Source organism: Leptodactylus fuscus, chromosome 5 (assembly GCF_031893055.1).
Source record: "Leptodactylus fuscus isolate aLepFus1 chromosome 5, aLepFus1.hap2, whole genome shotgun sequence".
Taxonomy (NCBI): domain Eukaryota; kingdom Metazoa; phylum Chordata; class Amphibia; order Anura; family Leptodactylidae; genus Leptodactylus; species Leptodactylus fuscus.
This window is the reverse complement of record NC_134269.1, coordinates 130,442,861-130,463,552: the sequence shown is the minus strand read 5'-3', so window position 1 is coordinate 130,463,552 and position 20,692 is coordinate 130,442,861. Positions and strand designations below refer to the sequence as shown.

At 43.9% G+C, this 20,692-nt stretch overlaps 1 protein-coding gene across 1 annotated transcript in view; it reads right to left on the bottom strand.

Annotated features, from left to right (window-relative positions):
- The window catches only part of CTTNBP2 (cortactin binding protein 2), a 97,984-nt gene that overhangs the window by 22,129 nt on the left and 55,163 nt on the right, over positions 1-20,692 (bottom strand). The window contains exons 9-10 of the mRNA XM_075274206.1: positions 3,377-3,494; positions 938-1,210 (exon numbers count right to left, since the gene is read on the bottom strand). Of these exons, the coding sequence (XP_075130307.1) occupies positions 938-1,210; positions 3,377-3,494 (391 nt within the window). The remainder of the gene's footprint in view (positions 1-937; positions 1,211-3,376; positions 3,495-20,692) is intronic.

Genomic DNA, 20,692 nt, shown 5'->3' with positions numbered 1-20,692 from the left:
ACTATAGAATTCTAATTAACAATTCAACCAAATTATTAATTAAAATAGTGTTCAGCAGACAGTTGACTATAAAAGGGCGTTACTTAAAGAAAAACACGTCACATTATTTTTTCATTACATAATACGACTTACACTGCAGAGGAATGACATGCATGAGTGTCATCCATGAAGGAAGCCTCTATTAAATCCCATACATGAAAAAACCCAACCCATGCTGAAAAGGTGAAGAATACTGGGACTGGAGTGATAAGACCAAGATAAATGTTTTTGGAAAGGATTACCATACTTCAAAACTATATGGCGTTGAAAAGGTGAGGAGCACAAATAAAAATGCATGGTGCCTACAGTGAAATATGGTGGTGTCCTTATGTGTGGTTGGTACTTCGGATGTTGGGAAGTAACATTTCATTGATGGTATGATGAATTCACAGATGTACTGCTGTATTGAAAGAGAAGATGTTATCATCACTCCATCGCCTTGGCTGTCATGCATATTAACAACATGACAGTGCCCAAAACACACATCTAAGGCACATCTAAGGTTTGTGTTCTGATTTGAAGAATGGAAAAAGATGCTGCAATATATCACAAACTTGTTCCTTCCATGCCTAGTAAACCTGGTGTGGTCACTATATATCAAGGAGGTCAAACAAACAAAATAAGTAATGTCTGTAAAACTGAAGATTTTGTTATCTAAGTTAAATTATTAATCTTACTTTCATGTTATGGGTTATGAATGACTAAGTCAAAATTTTGGAAATAGGTTTTTGTTTTTTTCAGCAGTGAGATATTGAATAAAATCCTATTTTTCAAAGGGAGTGTACTCATTTATGCCAAGTATGTACGTACACACACTATACTCAGTATTACCATCTCAATCACACAGTCATGACACCACAGCCATGCAGGCAACATATCTTATACAAGGATCCAGTACCTAGCTTGAATGACAGGTCAGTGATTGCGCCAAGTCCAAGGTTGGATTCTGTCAAGTTATTAAATGTCAAGGCTTCTTGGCTTTCCCATCCATCAGCTAGAATAACACTGAAATGGTTCAATACAGCACGACTCACGGCCGTTGAGAAGTCATCCCATGTTGTTTGTTTGAGAACACGCAGGTAGGAGATGCCTTCACTCTCAAAATCACTTGGGCTGTCGCTTATGAGAACATTATCATCCAGAAAAATCTTAATAGGAATCTTGAGTCCATCTGTAAATACATTTACATCCACTGCAATTACTGTGTATTATTATTAATGTGTCCTGATTTATGACAAAGTATTGCAACTAAGATGATTGGTTTCAAGATTTTGTAGATATTCAGTTAACCAATGAAGTGTAAAGGGTTACGGTACTTATATATGTATCATGAAGTTAAATGTGGAATGGCTAGATTGTTGCCAAGCATTCGTCTCTGCCTCTGTTGTCAGCGCTAGATTAGTAATACTTTAACCTAGATAGAATTATTCTAGCTGTTTGGTTACTAAGGAACAACTGCTGCCTACCAACCATAGTCTTCTCTAAGGGGTTATTAAGCAACATGTTCTAGAAATTAATATTACATTAGTTTGGTCTTCTAGTCAAGTCAGAATTGATAGTGAAACCTGAAAAGGGGTGATAAAGGTCAGCATGACCGAAACATACAACATAATACTGTAAGATATTAAAGAATTACATTATTAAGGAAGGAATACAAGCGATGTGTCTCTTAGTGAATCTTCTAATAGTTATGGCTTTTTTCATTGCTGGGTGTAGTTAGGAGATTGTTCCTTTGTGTAATTGTTTGCACTAGGTCTAAGTGTTTCCTGCATACAGTTATAATGATGTGCAATCCACAGCTCAGGCTATAGTGGTCAAACAAGTCTCAGGCACTAATTCAGTTGTGGTCACTCTAATTACTAAGTCATGTGCTGAGTGTAGCAGACGTTACTACTCCGAATCATCTGACAGCATTGCTCATCTAAGCTCTGGATTCTGAACAAGGCAAAACTATGACATCACAGGTGGGAGGTTACAGGAAGGGAGTAGAGCAATTGACTTCTTGTTCAGATTTTGCAGATACAGGGTACCTGTTGGTTCTGCCCATCTACTTCTGCCTGTGCTCCCTGCCACACTTTAAAACAGGTCTGTATGTTATTCCCATTTTATTTGATATTGTTTGAATGTGTATGTTTTTTTTGTTCAATCTTGTTGTTTGTTAAGCACCATATTTTTATGTATATTACATCTAAAATGTAATAAGATTGCCCTTGGCTCTAAACATACGCACAAGTTCGAAGCTTAGGCTTGTTACCTTTTTTATGTGCTGTTTGTGAGTGGTTTAGGTATACCAGTGTCTCACCTACCATAAGTGGCAAGTGATGGCAGCTATTTGTGTTGATGTGTAGGGGTCGCCTCACTCCTGTGTAGCCTAGGATGATAGGTGAGATGCACAGGAGTTTGGAAGCAGAGTTCCCCTATGATAAGTGGATATATTTTGTGTGATAGCTTGATCCATGATGACATCCACTATCTGTAACAGAATTATTGATGCCACCTGCAGTAATACCTGGATTTTGAGACTTTGAGTACCTTTAAAGAGGCATTCTCTTGGTTTAATGCTATGGTATATGAGTAGGATGAGCTATAATATTCTGATCTGTGGGAGTCCCTTATAGGTTTCCTCCTGCATAGTAGTACTTCTGCGCACTCTCTGGGCAGGGGACCACAATACAGCTGAAGGGATACCCTAAGAAGTAGCTAGCATTGGGGCCCACACATTCTAAGGACTGAAAGAGACCCTGGCAGTTGTACAGTCTCACCAGTCAGTAAGCAATGGCATATACTAGGGATGTGCCATCATTTACTATGATCTGATACCCCATTTAACAATAAACAGATATTATAAACATGAACATGACAAAATTTAATATAATTTCTGATTACCAGGCACATACAAGAAGCCACTTTGATCTCCCCTGAAATGGATGTATTACACAGAGAAAACAACCTCAAGTAATACTATTCAGTCATGCAAAAACTATATAGGTATAGGACACAATATGTCTATCCACAGCATAGTATATTGCATGCTACACCCTTACAACATATGTATTTGTATCTATACAAAGGGTGAAGATTTAGTAGAAAATCCATTACGTAAAATATTACAACCGCTGATCACATAGTATTAGGATTTTAAATGCAGATGATATTATATTCCTTAGATGTTTTCTGAAATTGTGTCTTGTGAAGATAAATAGATGTAACGTGATAATCTTTCTTCACAGACTGTAATAGGATTATGCGGTAAGGCTTTCTGACTATGTGCGATCTATGCAGCTTAAATGTTGAGCCACCAGAATGACATGACAAATAAAGAGTAAAGTTCACTCACTAAGATTCTCCAGGAGCTGTTTGCAGTCATCTGTTGCCACATCATGTACTGTCCTGCCACAATTATCTTTCTTTTCTGGCTCCAGCCCAGAATGACTGCATAGGATTTCTAAGCAATCCTGGAAAAATCAGATTAGTTTGAAGAGGATTAGGGACAAAACATATCACGGGCAGATAAACTCATCAATACAATTTCTTGCACTATATTAAATATAGTTAGCAGCTGGGAAAATGTTCACGTAATAGGTAGAATATAACACGTATTTGACATTTACTTTGTGTTGCCAAGCCATATGATGTTTAAGTCACCCAATTGACTCCATTGAAGTTCTCCTGCCGCAATTGCGGCTATTGCAGGTCATCTTCAGACTGAACTGTATCACCTGCTAATGGATGTAACTGCAGAATGGAAGTCAATGGAATTTAATGTCTTAGTCAAGTCAAAGGCTCTAAAAATGGAAACCATGATGGACTGCACAAAAGATACTTATAATGGGAACTGTTGGTTTCCATTGCTTTGACAGAAATAATAGTGTGGTTGGGCCAACATGGTGGCTCAGTGGTTAGCACCAGAGTCCTGGGTTCTAATCCGCCAGGAACAACATCTGCAAGGAGTTTTATGTTCTCCACGTGTTTGCTTTGATTTCCTCCCATACTACAAAGACATACTTAAAAAAAAAAAAAAAAGAAAAAAAAAAAAAAAAAAGTACATTGTGATCCCTATATGGAGCTCACAATCTACATAAAAAAAAGAATGATAGTGTGGCATGGAATCTGTGATAAAGAGTCCTGTTTAACATAAAGACTCTTGTATTAACATATACTTAATGTATTAAGGTAGCCACACCTGAGAAAGCTGTTGGCCAAAAACTTGCCTTGCTGACAACTATTGAGCACAACATCTTGTACACTTGCATTCGCAGCTCAAGTGTGCATATGTTCTAAAGCAGACATCTCTTGCAGCAGCTTATCCTCCATAACAACAAAGAATCTGACATGTTGAAATCCAACATGCCTGATCCTATTTTACCTGACAAGATGGAGGTCAGTCTTTTTATTTATTTGCTTACTTGTATAGCGCCATCATATTCTGCAGCGCTTTACAGACATTGTTACAGACAATCTGCATTCCCTATCAGTATGTCTTTGGAGTGTGGTATTAAATCAGAGTACCCGGTGGAAACCCACACAAACACTGGGAGAACATACAAACTCCTTGCAGATGTTGCTCTCGGCAGGATTCGAACCCAGGACTCCATCGTTGTCTTGCTTAAATCTAAAGGTTAAGTTGACATATGACTAATATGTTTGGTTGCATTTTACTGCTATCGAGCAGCTATACATTGTTATGTGTTCTATAACGTGATCACATGAATTCCGATTGCAAAAGTTTCTATGTTAAAGCTGACCACAAGTGCAAGGGGGAGTGCAGTGGGGGAGACCAAACAAGGAAAATATGCCAGAATGCATGCGGAATTTGCACCAAAAAACTGCCTAACAAGTTATGCACCACATTTATCAAGTGTTGTAGACGCTTTTATAAAACTTTTACAAACAAAGGTGTGGATTAATGGAAAGGAGCACAGCTTTCTGCAGGCATTGCCTTTGCTGTACCACGGTTTGCATTATTTTGGTGCATTTTCTTCACTTAAAATACGCCAGCAGTTTTGATCATTATATAATCTCAACGATGGACTCAAATCAGCCTCTGTCCTTAATGGGGATCACAACCTAATTTTCTATATCAGACATATGTACATTACAACCGATTTCTCAAAAAGATAACTTTTTATGAATATGGGATCGATACATGCAGATCGGATTTGAGGCCAGTACACCAGTGCTGCAAGGCACCAGTGCAACTCATACATATCACAGTTAGTACAATAGGTATTCCAAATAAACACCCAATGGTAAATGGTAAGAACACCATGCAATGACATCACTTGTCATTAGTGTATATGATAGCACTTTCAGACACTGGCACCACAGAAGCTATTATACCATGGTGCCTTCTAGCTAAAAATGGCTTGACAGTCAAATGCTGGGAAACTGCATCTGCTGTTAAATATAATAGATACAGTAAATCGCCTATAATACTTAAGTATTAAAAAGCATTTACAGAGAAAACATTAACAATAATGCATTTAACTATTAGAACAAAATGCTGCTTAGTAAAGCAGATGAGAAATAAAGAAAATCTCTGAAGAATACACAATAGATGGAGCCAATGACTAGCTGCATTCATTTATTGCTTTTGGCTAGCAAACATAAAATCTCTCCAGCAGAAGAAATCTATTATTCATACATGAACAGTGCTGAGGCAGATCATAAATAAAAAATCATAAACCAGCCATCATTCATGCCAACGATTCGCATTTAAAGGGATAATAAATCCAAACTTAAGACAATTTGTTATATATAAACACAACACCAGGGGTGTAACTACCAGGGTAGCAGTGGTAGTGGCTGCCACAGGGCTCGGGACATTAGGGTGCCTGGTGGCAGCCGCTTTTTTTTTTCAATAGTCCGTTACCTGGGAGTGCGCCGGAGTCAGGGAGAGGTAAGTAATAGTGTTTTTTTATGTTTGTATCCTCCCCTTGGTCTCCGATTAGAATACTCTGAGGTCTTTTCAGGCCTCAGAGTATAATAATTGTTCATGGGTGGTCCACAATTGGCACAATACTGTGTGCAGGGTCCACTATGGGGCATAGTACTGTGTGGAGGGACCACTATGCCTCTGCACACAGTATTATTCCACATAGTGGCCCCTGAGCACAGTATGATGCCCATAGTGGCCCCTGAACACAGTATGATGCCCTATAGTGACTATGGGGCATAATACTATGTACCGGAGCCACTATGGGGCACAATAATACTGTGTCAGGGTCTTCGGGGGGTGGGGGCATGTCAAAAGTTTGCCACAGGGCCCCGCCATTCCTAGTGATGCCACTGCACAACACACTTGCTTTAGAATAACTTTATGCCCATTCTTAAGTGTTTGATTTGCCCTTGTATCAAATACTACGTTTTGTCAGTGTCTGCTTGGTTGACCAGTCACTTTATTATTCCTTAAACTGGCCCATTAAACTGCACAACAGATTAATGTTAGTCAAAATCCACACTTTCTGCATGCCTACTTGACATTTAATGTATATCGGGGCCTCCTAACTCCTCCCAATGGCAGTCATCGGGAGAGCAAAAAATAGCCAATTGGATTTCATTATACTAGGTTGTTTTCAGGGAAGATGAACCACTACTAGAGAAGTTTAGTATCGGCTCAATCTACTATTGAGAACACATGCATGCTTAGTCAAACTGTGTGTGCATGTGTATGAGGGGTTGGGGAAATAGTTATTGGACATATTGCCACAAAGTTTATGGCCAGCTTTAGTTCCAAACAGCGGATATCTTCAGTAAGACAATCACAAGCTGACAAAGGCTGACATGTGCACTTGCCACTTAGAGTGCAATGTGATATGACCACAGTATGTTCAGTGCGCATGCGCCCTAAGCACTTAAGAAGTTGAAATATATTCGCTGTGTGTTCAAATCGCACTTATCCTACATTACATAGAAGGGAAATTGTGGCAGTAGTTATATACCAACTGTAAAGAGACAGAAGTTCTTTCAGGGTAACCATAGGTAATTTTAAAAGCTAAGAAGAAAAATATTTTTTTTAAAAAAGGGAACAAAAAAGTAATTATAAGAGATTATAATTACAGAGCAGGATGAGAATAAAACTAGAAATAAATATGGAAAGAAAGAGGTGAATATGAATATTACTTTATGAATAGTGTTATTTATTAACTGGTTATATTGATGATATTCCTTCATGTCTCATATTAGAGAGTATTTGTCAATAAATTAATATTTGTTAGAATGTCAAAATGTTCCCGTGGTTCAACAGCTCACTGTGCTACAACTATGGTTAATGGTTTGGCAGCATTTTCAACAAAAACTCTCATGGATAACTGAATTAGTAAGTGTGTTAATAGTATTTCAGACTTTAAACTAAATAATAGATTGATAATATGTACCAGTAATTGGATAAAATGGACAAAATTCTATTATGTGTGGAATTGTAGGTGCTTATAAAGTAGTGTTGGAAATCGTTTGATTTTATCAGGTCCTTTGGGATTAGGCAATCAGCTTATTTCAGACTCCTCACTCTAGTATGTGCTGCAAGTCAAGCTTTTAGGATACTATATGTGTCTTGAAACCATTTCAGAATGACTTTACTCTGGATTTCAAAGTCTATATTATCTGTATACTTTCACTCAATTCTCCGAAGTTGGCCAAATGGGACACTGTCCCTCCATTTTCTATGATGGAAACTGCGATAGTTGAGAAGACTATTACAGTCCACAGTTTTAAGGTATGTTTTTGTGTGGACTTAGTTCTGATGGCCAGTTCTTAGTTCTGAAGACTAGTTCAAGATATGAAAAGAAGATCGTCAATATACGTTGTATAATAAACTATATTATTAGAGATGAGCGAACACTAAAATGTTCGAGGTTCGAAATTCGATTCGAACAGCCGCTCAATGTTCGTGTGTTCGAACGGGTTTCGAACCCCATTATAGTCTATGGGGAACAGATACTCGTTAAGGGGGAAACCCAAATCCGTGTCTGGAGGGTCACCAAGTCCACTATGACACCCCAGGAAATGATGCCAACACCTCTGGAATGACACTGGGACAGCAGGGGAAGCATGTCTGGGGGCATCTAACACACCAAAGACCCTCTATTACCCCAACATCACTGCCTAACAACTACACACTTTCCACATTCAAAAAAACCTCTATCAAAGTGGGAAAATACCTGGAAACCTTCTTTACTCCCCAAATGGATGGACACAAACCCCAATTTAAGCTCAACAAACAGTAACAACCACCCCTTTAAATCACGTTCCCCATGACAACCACAAATGGAATAGGCAATGGGAATTCCAAAAGCCCTCACCCTTAACTGTCATTTTGAGTGTGTGTGTGTGTGTGTGTGTGTGTGTGTGTGTGTGTGTGATGTGGTAAGACCTTCCAAAATTCACTTTTCTAGCCCTTAACATGAGCCCTTCCAAACAAAGTTACATGACCTTAAGCTGAGCTACCAGCAGAGATTGAGGCCCTTGGCATGAGTAGAGCCTTGCACCAGCAGTGTTTTTGGCACTTAGGGTGAGTTGAGCCTTGTACCAGCGTGTGTCCCTTAACATCAGGCGGGCCCTAAGTTCTGCGCTTTGCACAAAAGTTCCACATTAACTAGGCTGAATGGTACAAAGATTAGTAGGCCCGAGAACCAGGAACAGGTCTTGCAATGGCTGTCGGATAACGCTTAAAGCACATTGTCCACCAGCCAGTCAGCCTCTACCTCCTCTTACCCAACAGTCTTGTCCTCCTTCCACCCAAAATTCCCAATCTTCCCAGAACAATAACCCCAACTGTCCCTGCTCCCCAGAGCTGTTCTCCCTTCCTTTGACTGTACCGCAACCTGCCCCTCCATTTCGCGATTCCACGGACCTAACAGACGAGTATCTGTGTCCAGATGCTCAAACACTAGAGTCTCCTCCATTCCATCTCCGGTCGATTTGGTGGCGGATGACCAGCAACCCACCCTCATCGACGACGATGAGACGCAGTTGCTGTCAGGGCAGCCAGTTGACATGCGCATTGTGCAGGAGGAGGAGGCGAGACAGGAGTTGGAAGAGGAGGTGGTGGACGACGAGGACACCGACCCCACCTGGACAAGGCAGATGTCAAGCTGGGAAAGTAGTGTGGATGTTGAGGCAGGTGCAGCACCAAAAAGGGTAGCTAGAGGCAGAGACATGTCCAGAGGCAGAGGTCAGCTGCTTTGCCGAAGCCAGGCCAGACCCGGAATGTCCGAAGATGTTCCCTTTTGTACCCAGCCCAGAAAAACTCCCCCATCGAGGGCACGTTTCTTGAAGGTGTAGAGTTTTTTCAAGGAATGCGCCGAGGACAGATATAGTGTCGTCTACACAATTTGCCTCTCGAAATCGAGTAGGGGCCCTGAGAAGAGCAACCTGTCCACCACTTCAATGCACCGTCATTTGGAATCCAAGCAATGGAATCAGTGGCAGGCAGCAACGGCAGGACAAACGTCGCCCGCCGTTCATGCCACTGCCTCTGCTCACAGTGCTGGCGATGCACTCCAGAGGACGAGCCAGGACATCACTTCATCTGCCTCCGCCACTTTGTTGACTTCTCCCTCATCCTCCCCTGTTTCTGTCTTATCTCCTTCTCCTGCACCATCAAAGGCACCATCAGGCGCTTCTTTACAACAACCCACCATCTCTCAGACATTGGAGCGCCGGCAGAAATACACCGCTAACCACCCACCCACGCAAGCCTAGAACGCCAACATCGCTAAACTGCTGGCCCAGGAGAGGTTGGCGTTCCGGCTTGTTGAAACTCCCGCCTTCCCGGACCTGATGGCAACTGTGGCACCTCACTATGCCGTCCCTAGCCGTCTCAACTTCTCCCGGTGTGGCGTCCCCGCCTTGCACCAGCACGTGTCACTCAACATCAGGTGGGCCCTTAGTTCCGCGCTTTGCTGCAAGGTCCACTTGACCACCGACACTTGGACAAGCGCCTGTGGTCAGGGATGCTGCAGTGCTTATCTTTAATGACAGGCAGGGTGAATGTGGTGGAGTCTGTTCCCCGGGTGCAAACTGGGGTGGCCTATCTCCTCTCCCAGGCCAAAATTCATGGCAGGAGTAGACTGAAACCCTACGACGCTGCAACCTCCACCACAGCTACTAGCGGCAAACGCTAAAACACTGGTGTGGGGAGACGTCAGCAGGCGGTGCTGAAGCTCATCAGCTTGGGGGACAGACAGCACAGTGCCTCCGAGGTCAGGGATGCCATCCTGGCTGAGATGGCATTTTTTTTTCCCTGCTACACCTGGGGCCTGGCATTTTTACGCCTGTGATAATGGCTGGAACCTGGTAGCGGCTCTGGAGCTTGCCAGCCTCCAACACGTTCCATGTTTGGCCCACGTCTAACCTAGTGGTGCAAAGTTTTTTAAAAACATACCCAAATGTACCGAAGCTACTGTTGAAAATGCGGCGCTTGTGCGCCCACTTTTGCAAGTGCACAGGAGTCGCTGCTAGCCTAAAAACACTCTAGCAAGGCCTACATCTGTCCAAACACAGGCTGTTGTCCGTCATTCACACACGCTGAAACCCTACAATACCATATCTTGAGCAGGGTGTGTGAGCTGCACAGACCTTTGATGGAGTTCCATCTACAAAACCCAAGGGTTCCTCAAAGTCAGCAACCAAAGTTTCTGCACCATGAGTTTCCAGGGGTGGCAGAGTTATGGCTAGGGGAAGAGGCATGGATAGGGATGATGTCTAGGGGCAAAAGCAGTGTGGATGTGGAGGCAAGCTAAGCAGGAAAAACTGGGGGTACAAGCTAAGGCATGGACTGGGGTGATGTCTAGGGGCAAAAGCAGTGTGGATGTGGAGGCAAGCTAAGCAGGAAAAACTGGGGGTACAAGCTAAGGCATGGACTGGGGTGATGTCTAGGGGCAAAAGCAGTGTGGATGTGGAGGCAAGCTAAGCAGGAAAAACTGGGGGTACAAGCTAAGGCATGGACTGGGGTGATGTCTAGGGGCAAAAGCAGTGTGGATGTGGAGGCAAGCTAAGCAGGAAAAACTGGGGGTACAAGCTAAGGCATGGACTGGGGTGATGTCTAGGGGCAAAAGCAGTGTGGATGTGGAGGCAAGCAAAGCAGGGAAAATGGTGGCTAGAGGCAAAGGGATGTCCATAGGCAGCAAGGGCAAAGATGCAAAACTCTCCCGTTTCAAGAATTTTCCTGACTTGTTTCCCCACAAAACATTCCTGGGAGGAGGGCTGAAACACCACCCTCCTCCTCCTCCGCTGTTAGATTGACCCCAGCTACGAGCTGAAAACGCTGCAACACTGGTGTGGGGAGACGTCAGCAGGCTGGGCTGAAGCTCATCAGCTTGGGAGACGGACAGCACATTGCCTCTGAGGTCAGGGATGCCATCCTGGATGAGATGGCAATTTGTTTATCCCCGCTGCCCCTGGGGCCAGGTTTTTTAGCTTGTTGGAGGGCTCTGGAGCTTGCCAGCCTCCAACACGTTCCATGCCTGGCCCACATGTTCAATGTAGTGGTGCAATGATTTTTAAAAACATACCCCAAATTAGCTGAGCTAAGGGTGAAAGTGCGGCACTTGGACACCCACTTTCCCAAGTCTACAGTACCTGGAGCTAGCCGCAATACACTCCAGCAAGGCCTACATCTGCCTGAAGCACCTACTGTTGTGCGAGGTCACCACACGCTCTAACCCTAGATACCGTATGTTCAGCAGGGTGTGTGAGCAGCAGAGACCTTTGATGGAGTACCAGCTACAAAACCCAAGGGTTCCTCAGAGTCAGCTCCCTCACTTTCTGCACCATGAGTTTCCATGGGTGGCAGACTTATGGCTAGAGGCACAGGCATGGATAGGGGTGATGTGTAGGGGCAAAAGCAGTGTGGATGTGGAGGCAAGCTAAGCAGCAAAAACTGGGGGTACAAGCAGCCGGTGACATCATCACTGACAAGCACAGCTGTCTGTCAGCTGACAGGCTGACTTTCACCAAAATGAACAGACAATGGATAGACTCATCATATACATGTCAGTTACATGACAAATTTAGTGCAATTTGCAAGTCCAAGATGGTTTGGAGATCTGCGGAGAGGAATCTCACCACCTCTTGCGGGTGCCATCATTTGGAAGGCAAGCCCTGGGCTCAGTGGGTGAGAGCAAGCGCAGGATAATCGTCGTTTGGCCTGGCGGCCACTGCCTCTTCCACTGTTGACAGGGCTGGCGCTGCAGTCCAGACCAGGAGCCAGGACACCCCACATCTGCCTCTGACACTTTGGGGAGTTCACCCTTATCCTCACCTTTTCCTGCCATTTCTCCTTTTGCCCGCGCCATCATGCGCCTCTTCCCAGCAACTCCCCATCTCCCAAGCCTTTCATTTCATGCTAAAGTACAGCGCAACCCACCCACATGCCCAAGGCTTCAACGGCCTCATCTCAAGAAATCTGGCCCAGGAGATGTTGGAATCCCGGCTGGGGGACACTCTGCCCTTTTTGGGCAGAGTGTCTACTGCGCCACCGCACTGTGCCGTCCACACCAGCACTTTCCCCCAAACATGAGGCGGTCCCTAAATTCAGCGCTTAGCCCTAAAGTTCCATGTGACCAGTTACGAATGGACAAGTGCATGCGGACAGGGACGCTAACTTTCAATTTGGGCACAGTGGTTGAATGTAGTTGAGGCGTGGACCGGGTCGCAAAATGTGGTGGCCTGACTTGTCTCCCCACACAACATTCCTGGGAGGAGGGCTGAAACACCACCCTCCTCCGCTGTTAAATTGACCCCAGCTACGAGCTGGAAACGCTGCAACACTGGTGTGGGGAGACGTCAGCGGGCCGTGCTGAAGCTCATCAGCTTGGGGGCCAGACAGCACACTGCCTACAAAGTGAGTCATGCCATCCTCGATGAGACGGCAATGTGGTTTTTGCCACTGCACCTGGGCCCAGGCATGTTGTCATGTGTGATAATGGCCGTAACCTGGGATTGGCTCTGTAGCTTGGCAGCCTGCAACATATTCCATGCCTGGGCCACGTTTTTAACTCATTGCTGCTAATCTTTTGAAAAAGGTACCCCAATGTTCCTGAGCTACTGGTGAAAGTGTGGTGCTTGTGCGGATAGTTTTTAAAGTGTATAGTTGCCGCTGCTAGCCTCTATGCACTCCTACAACGCCTGTACCTGCTGGAACAACGGCTGTTGTGCGACGTCTCCACACTGCTGGCACTAAACATATCATGTGTTGAGCAGAGTGTGTGAGCAGCACAGACCTTTGATGTAGTTCCAACTCCAAAACCCTCGGGTTCGTCAAAGTCAACTCCCTCAGTTGCTCAACCATGAGTGGCCATGGGTGGCAGACTTATGTGAAATCCCATCCCATCCATTGCACTGGACACGAAACATTAGCATGCGCTCAGCACAACTTCGGATATGGCAGATGCGTTAAGCAGGGTGCAGGGTACAACACAGACCAGGCCCGAGCACCAGGAACAGGTGTTAGAAATACTGCAGCATCTGCCATTTCCTTCCAATTTTGGGGTTTTGGACCCGCCACCGACTTGTCTGGACCTAAGTGGGGATCATGAGACACAGTTGCCATCAAGGCAAGCTGTGGTCATGTGCGGTTTGCAGTAAGGGGGCAGTGCGCAATTGGAAGAGGAGTTGGTGGATGACGAGGCCACCGACCCCACATGGACAGGGGTGATGTCTAGGGGCTAAAGCAGTGTAGATGTAGAGGGAAGCTAAATCAACAAAAAACCTGGGTAGAAGCAAAGGCATAAACTGGGGTGATGTTTAGGGGTGAAAGCAGAGTAGATGTGGAGGGAAGCTAAGCAGCAAAAACAGTGGGTAGAAGCAAAGGCATGCAAAACTCTACCCTGTTGGAAGACTTATTCCTAGGTCTGGAACACGTTAATGGCCCCCCTGGACAAATTACTGCCACTCAGGGGCCTAGTGTCACCAGGAGGGACAAGTATAGGCGCATGTTGTGGGAATACCTGGCCGACACCAGCTCTGTCCTCTCCGATCCCTCTGTGCTCTACAGCCTAAACTTATTTTCTCATCTTTTTTTCTGAACTGCACATCTCTTGCCTGCTTCCTTTGGGATCTTAGAAATGGTGGTCCACTTCCACAGATGGTAACTTCAATAGACAGTGTAACGGGAGTAGCTGAGGGATCGCTGTCTTAACCACTTTTTGGCACAAAATTAACTTCCAAAGCCAAATATGGTGCAAGTATATGATGCAAGGACACCTACACACCTATCTCTGACACATTGGGGAGTTCACCCTCATGCGCCCTTTTGGTCTGCACCATCATGCGCCTCTTCCCAGCCACTCCACATTTCCCAAGCTTTTCATTGCAGGCAGAAGTACAATACAACCCACCCCCATGCCCAAGCCTGTAACAGCCTCATCGATAAACTGCTGGCCCTGGAGATGTTGGTGTTTGTTTATGCTTCTGGAGACCCAGGCCTTCCGTCAGCAGATGGCAGCTGGGGCACCTCCCTATGCTGGGCCTAGCCGTTACTACTTCTCTTGGTGTGCTGTCTCTGCCTTGCGCCTGCATGTGTCCCATAACATCAGTCGGGCCCAGAGCTCTGCGCTTTGCTGCAAGGTCCACTTGACCACCGACACATGGACAAGCGCCTGTGGTCAGGGATGCTGCAGTGCTTATCTTTAATGACAGGCAGGGTGAATGTGGTGGAGTCTGTTCCCCGGGTGCAAACTGGGGTGGCCTATCTCCTCTCCCAGGCCAAAATTCATGGCAGGAGTAGACTGAAACCCTACGAAGCTGCAACCTCCACCCCAGCTACTAGCGGAAAACACTGTAACACTGGCATGGGGAGATGTCAGCAGGCCGTGCTGAAACTGATCAGCTTGGGGGACAGACAGCACAGTGCCTCCGAGGTCAGGGATGCCATCCTGGCTGAGATGGCATTTTTTTTTCCCTGCTACACCTGGGGCCTGGCATTTTTGCGCCTGTGATAATGGCTGGAACCTGGTAGCAGATCTGGAGCTTGCCAGACTCAAACACGGTCCACGCATGGCCCACGTTTTCCAACTTGTTGGTGCCATGTTTCTTTGAAACCTACACCATTGTGCCTGATATACAGGTCAAAGTGGGGCCATTTTCGTAAGTGAGAACTAGCCTCTGCTAGGCAGAAAACATTCAGAGCACACTCCTCTCATCTTCGCACCGTTGGCTGGCGGAGGAAGACGAGGGGGTTGGAGTGGCATCTGATGTCCCTATCCCACACGAGGCTAGAGGGTGCACTTCAGTGCAACCCATTGCTTCACCACAAATGGTGTGAAGGGGAGTGGAAAATGGAGGAAATGGAGAGTGACCCTTACAGTTGGGGCCAGCAAAGGCATGCCAAGTAACACACTGGCACACATGGCTGACTTCATCTTGGGTTGCTTTTCAACACATATTTCACATCATGAAGAACAAATAATACTGGATTTTTTCAAGCCTCGAACCCCGGTCTAGGTCTAATGTCTGTTCCTTTCTTATATTAGGGGAGAGGGAAAAAAAATTACTTCAGTGATACGTTTAGCGTACATAGACTGACTATTAATGTGTATCCCACTTAGTGTTGTTAGGGTTACACACCGTCACAACCTGGCTAAAGCTTCTATAGCTGTTAATAAAGTCAAAATAACTTTACGGTATCCAAAAAGACAGCTGGTACCGACAGAGAGCAAGACAAATGTCACCCAAAGCTGTGAGCTCTGAACACCCACAGTGACTTTGGCGTCATCATCATTATAAGGGAGCGGGTGGTAATAAATAACTTGGCAGTGCCTAAAACCCAAAAAGCTTATACAACTATATTTACATTAAGATACACAAATGAAACTTTTCAGTAGCATGTCATGAGACAAGCTGATAAGCTCTTCCTTTGTGCAGTGCTATTTGAAAGTTAAACGCTGCCTTTATTTTAATTCTGGAGAAGGTGCAGACATTAGATTTAGAACATGTTGTCTTCATTGTCCAAATCCTCTATATAGGTAACGTGTTTTTCGGGCCGAGCTGTCTGGGAACGAGCTGGTGCAGCACTGACAACCTGGGTGAATATGGCAAGAGCCTGAGATGTAGGGTGAATGAATCCCCAAATTATTTGTGGAATTCCCAGTGAGACAATGGCACTGTATACCAGTAGCAAAAATTGTGGGTGCACGTAACCCCCATATATTCTTTGAATTCCCAGTCAGACAATGGCACTATATACCAGTAGTAAAAATTGTGGGTGCACATAACCCCCATATATTCTTTGAATTCCCAGTCAGACAATGGCACTATATACCAGTAGTAAAAATTGTGGGTGCACATAACCCCCATATATTCTTTGAATTCCCAGTCAGACAATGGCACTATATACCAGTAGTAAAAATTGTGGGTGCACATAACCCCCATATATTCTTTGAATTCCCAGTCAGACAATGGCACTGTATACCAGTATTAAAAATTGTGGGTGCACATAACCCCCATATATTCTTTGAATTCCCAGTCAGACAATGGAACTGTATAGCAGTAGCAAAAATTGTGGGTGCACGTAACCCCCATATATTCTTTGAATTCCCAGTCAGACAATGGCACTGTATACCAGTAGTAAAAATTGTGGGTGCACATAACCCCAATATATTCTTTGAATTCCCAGTCAGACAATGGCACTGTATACCAGTATTAAAAATTGTGGGTGCACATAACCCCCATATATTCTTTGAATTCCCAGTCAGACAATGGCACTGTATACCAGTAGTAAAAATTGTGGGTGCACATAACCCCCATATATTCTTTGAATTCCCAGTCAGACAATGGCACTATATACCAGTAGTAAAAATTGTGGGTGCACATAACCCCCATATATTCTTTGAATTCCCAGTCAGACAATAGCACTGTATAGCAGTAGCAAAAATTGTGGTTGCACGTAACCCCCATATATTCTTTGAATTCCCAGTCAGACAATGGCACTGTATACCAGTAGTAAAAATTGTGGGTGCACATAACCCCCATATATTCTTTGAATTCCCAGTCAGACAATGGCACTGTATACCAGTATTAAAAATTGTGGGTGCACATAACCCCCATATATTCTTTGAATTCCCAGTCAGACAATGGCACTATATACCAGTAGTAAAAATTGTGGGTGCACATAACCCCCATATATTCTTTGAATTCCCAGTCAGACAATGGCACTGTATACCAGTATTAAAAATTGTGGGTGCACATAACCCCCATATATTCTTTGAATTCCCAGTCAGACAATGGAACTGTATAGCAGTAGCAAAAATTGTGGGTGCACGTAACCCCCATATATTCTTTGAATTCCCAGTCAGACAATGGCACTGTATACCAGTATTAAAAATTGTGGGTGCACATAACCCCCATATATTCTTTGAATTCCCAGTCAGACAATGGCACTGTATACCAGTATTAAAAATTGTGGGTGCACATAACCCCCATATATTCTTTGAATTCCCAGTCAGACAATGGCACTATATACCAGTAGTAAAAATTGTGGGTGCACATAACCCCCATATATTCTTTGAATTCCCAGTCAGACAATGGCACTGTATACCAGTATTAAAAATTGTGGGTGCACATAACCCCCATATATTCTTTGAATTCCCAGTGAGACAATGGAACTGTATAGCAGTAGCAAAAATTGTGGGTGCACGTAACCCCCATATATTCTTTGAATTCCCAGTCAGACAATGGCACTGTATACCAGTAGTAAAAATTGTGGGTGCACATAACCCCCATATATTCTTTGAATTCCCAGTCAGACAATGGCACTGTATACCAGTAGTAAAAATTGTGGGTGCACATAACCCCCATATATTCTTTGAATTCCCAGTCAGACAATGGCACTGTATACCAGTATTAAAAATTGTGGGTGCACATAACCCCCATATATTCTTTGAATTCCCAGTCAGACAATGGCACTGTATACCAGTATTAAAAATTGTGGGTGCACATAACCCCCATATATTCTTTGAATTCCCAGTCAGACAATGGCACTGTATACCAGTATTAAAAATTGTGGGTGCACATAACCCCCATATATTCTTTGAATTCCCAGTCAGACAATGGCACTGTATACCAGTATTAAAAATTGTGGGTGCACATAACCCCCATATATTCTTTGAATTCCCAGTCAGACAATGGCACTGTATACCAGTAGTAAAAATTGTGGGTGCACATAACCCCCATATATTCTTTGAATTCCCAGTCAGACAATGGCACTGTATACCAGTATTAAAAATTGTGGGTGCACATAACCCCCATATATTCTTTGAATTCCCAGTCAGACAATGGCACTATATACCAGTAGCAAAAATTGTGGGTGTATATAGCCCCAATTCTATTGCTAGGGGACTTGCAGGGTATTTCTGAGGTGAAGGTGGGGGAGCACACCGTTGGAACGGGGATTTGGGGTGTATATATGGGGTATACGGGAATACACTGTCAGTGTGTTCCATTCAGGATCCTGGGAAAGCTGGGTTGCGGCGATTGAGCCCGTCAGTGCCACGTTACACTGACAAGCTTCTCCCTGGAATTGAAGTTATATGTAAGCCCAATATATTCTTTGAATTCCCAGTGAGACAATGGCACTATATGGCAGTAGCAAAAATAGTGGGTGTATATAGCCCCAATCCTATTGCTAGGGGACTTGCAGGGTATTTCTGGGGTGAAGGTGGGGGAGCACACCGTTGGAACGGGTATCGGGGTATATATCGGGTATACGGGAATACACTGACAGTGTATTCCATTCAGGATCCTGGGAAAGCTGGGTTGCGGCGATTGAGCCCGTCAGTGCCACGTTACACTGACAAGCTTCTCCCTGGAATTTAGCTCTTATAAGAGCTGTTGGTTGTCTTCTCCTTCCTATCTAGCCTGTCCCTGCCTACCCAGAATCTAACCCCTAGCTAACTGGACGGAAACCTCCGTCCCCGGTGAATTGCAAGCTCAGAATGACGCGAAGCTGGGCGGCGCTGTTCTTTTAAATTAGAGGTCACATGTTTTCGGCAGCCAATGGGTTTTGCCTACTTTTTTCAACGTCACCGGTGTCGTAGTTCCTGTCCCACCTACCCTGCGCTGTTATTGGAGCAAAAAAGGCGCCAGGGAAGGTGGGAGGGGAATCGAGTAATGGCGCACTTTACCACGCGGTGTTCGATTCGATTCGAACATGCCGAACAGCCTAATATCCGATCGAACATGAGTTCGATAGAACACTGTTCGCTCATCTCTATATATTATGTATCCATGGATCTCTTTATTATAGATAAAAAAAATTCCCTCTGCTCCTATAAAGTTATTTGCATAACTAGGTTACTTCCACAATAGGTTATATGTGGAAGTAACCTAATTTGGTTATACTTCCACATTTTTGGAGATACATTTTAGAGTTGAAATGGAATGTGTTCCTTTTGTAAGGGTGGCATGGAAAAGTCTGTTTCTAATATCTCAGCTACTATGATATGAATAATATCAAATCAGGGGAAAAGGGCAGGGAAAAAGCTTAGGGAAGTTGGGAACCTCTGTAACAGTGTACTGAAAATAGAACAAAAACAAAATCTACAATCAGAAAATAAAAACATTAAAAAAAAGGACCATTACTGCCATATATAATGGACAAAGTCAGTAGTATTCATTTTATTTTCACATAACAACAACTGGTGCTCTTCCCATGACTCAACATTTGTCTTTTCCAAGCTACTTGATTCCACCTCACAATAAAAAAAGAGCTTCTGTGAAACATGCTTAAAAGAAGCCAAACCAAAACCAATGTAAAAAATACATCAGCTGTCATCAGGCTTTTTCACAAATTTCTGCTCCAAAGTCATCAGTTACCATCATCAATTGTCATTAGTTCTTTTTACTAGAATGGTTTGTTCAAATCTGCACTGCAGTCGCCAACAAGACTTGCAGTGTCTGACTGAAAATCAGTGTTTTCTGTTTAAAAAAAAAAACGTACCCCATTATAGTTGACGGGGTCCACAGGGCTTTCTGTGTTACCACTGTTTTAGTGGTCTGTCTCTCCTTTGTTTGGGTCTGTGATGGACCTGAACAACAGAGAGGTGACAATATTGTGAACCTAGCATTAGGGAGTTACAGAAATGGTGTTTGGAAAGGCCGGATTCTGAAGATGTTTTTGGAGGTGGAGATGACATGAGCGGGCGAGTGATTGGGTATGGGGGGAGGGGGTGAAGGAAAGTCTGCGTCAAACATAACCCAGAGGCAGCGAACATACCGCCTAGGAGTTATGGTAAGACCAGAGACTGAAATGGAGATATCAGGGTTAGGTCTGTTAGATCATGGAAACAGCTGTAGTTCAGTCTTTGAGAGATTCAATTTCAGATAAGGCGAAGACATGATATTTGAGACAGCAGAGAGATATAAGAAAAATTTAATCTTTGTACCGTATTAGCCAGTGGATATGAAATGTAAAAATTGAGAGTCCTCAGTAGTTGATACCTTTTTTAATGGTTAACAAAAATTGATGACAGATTGACAATTGATGACAAATTTCATGATATAAATGTGCTTGCCTTCAGATAGTGTGTTATACCAGCCTGATGAAGGAACCTTAGCAGTCCCGAAAGCTGGCAATCTGTCATCAATTTTTGTTAGCCATTAAAAAAGGTATCAACTACTGAGCAGAGAGATAGTCACTGGTGTTCTGTATTAGTGC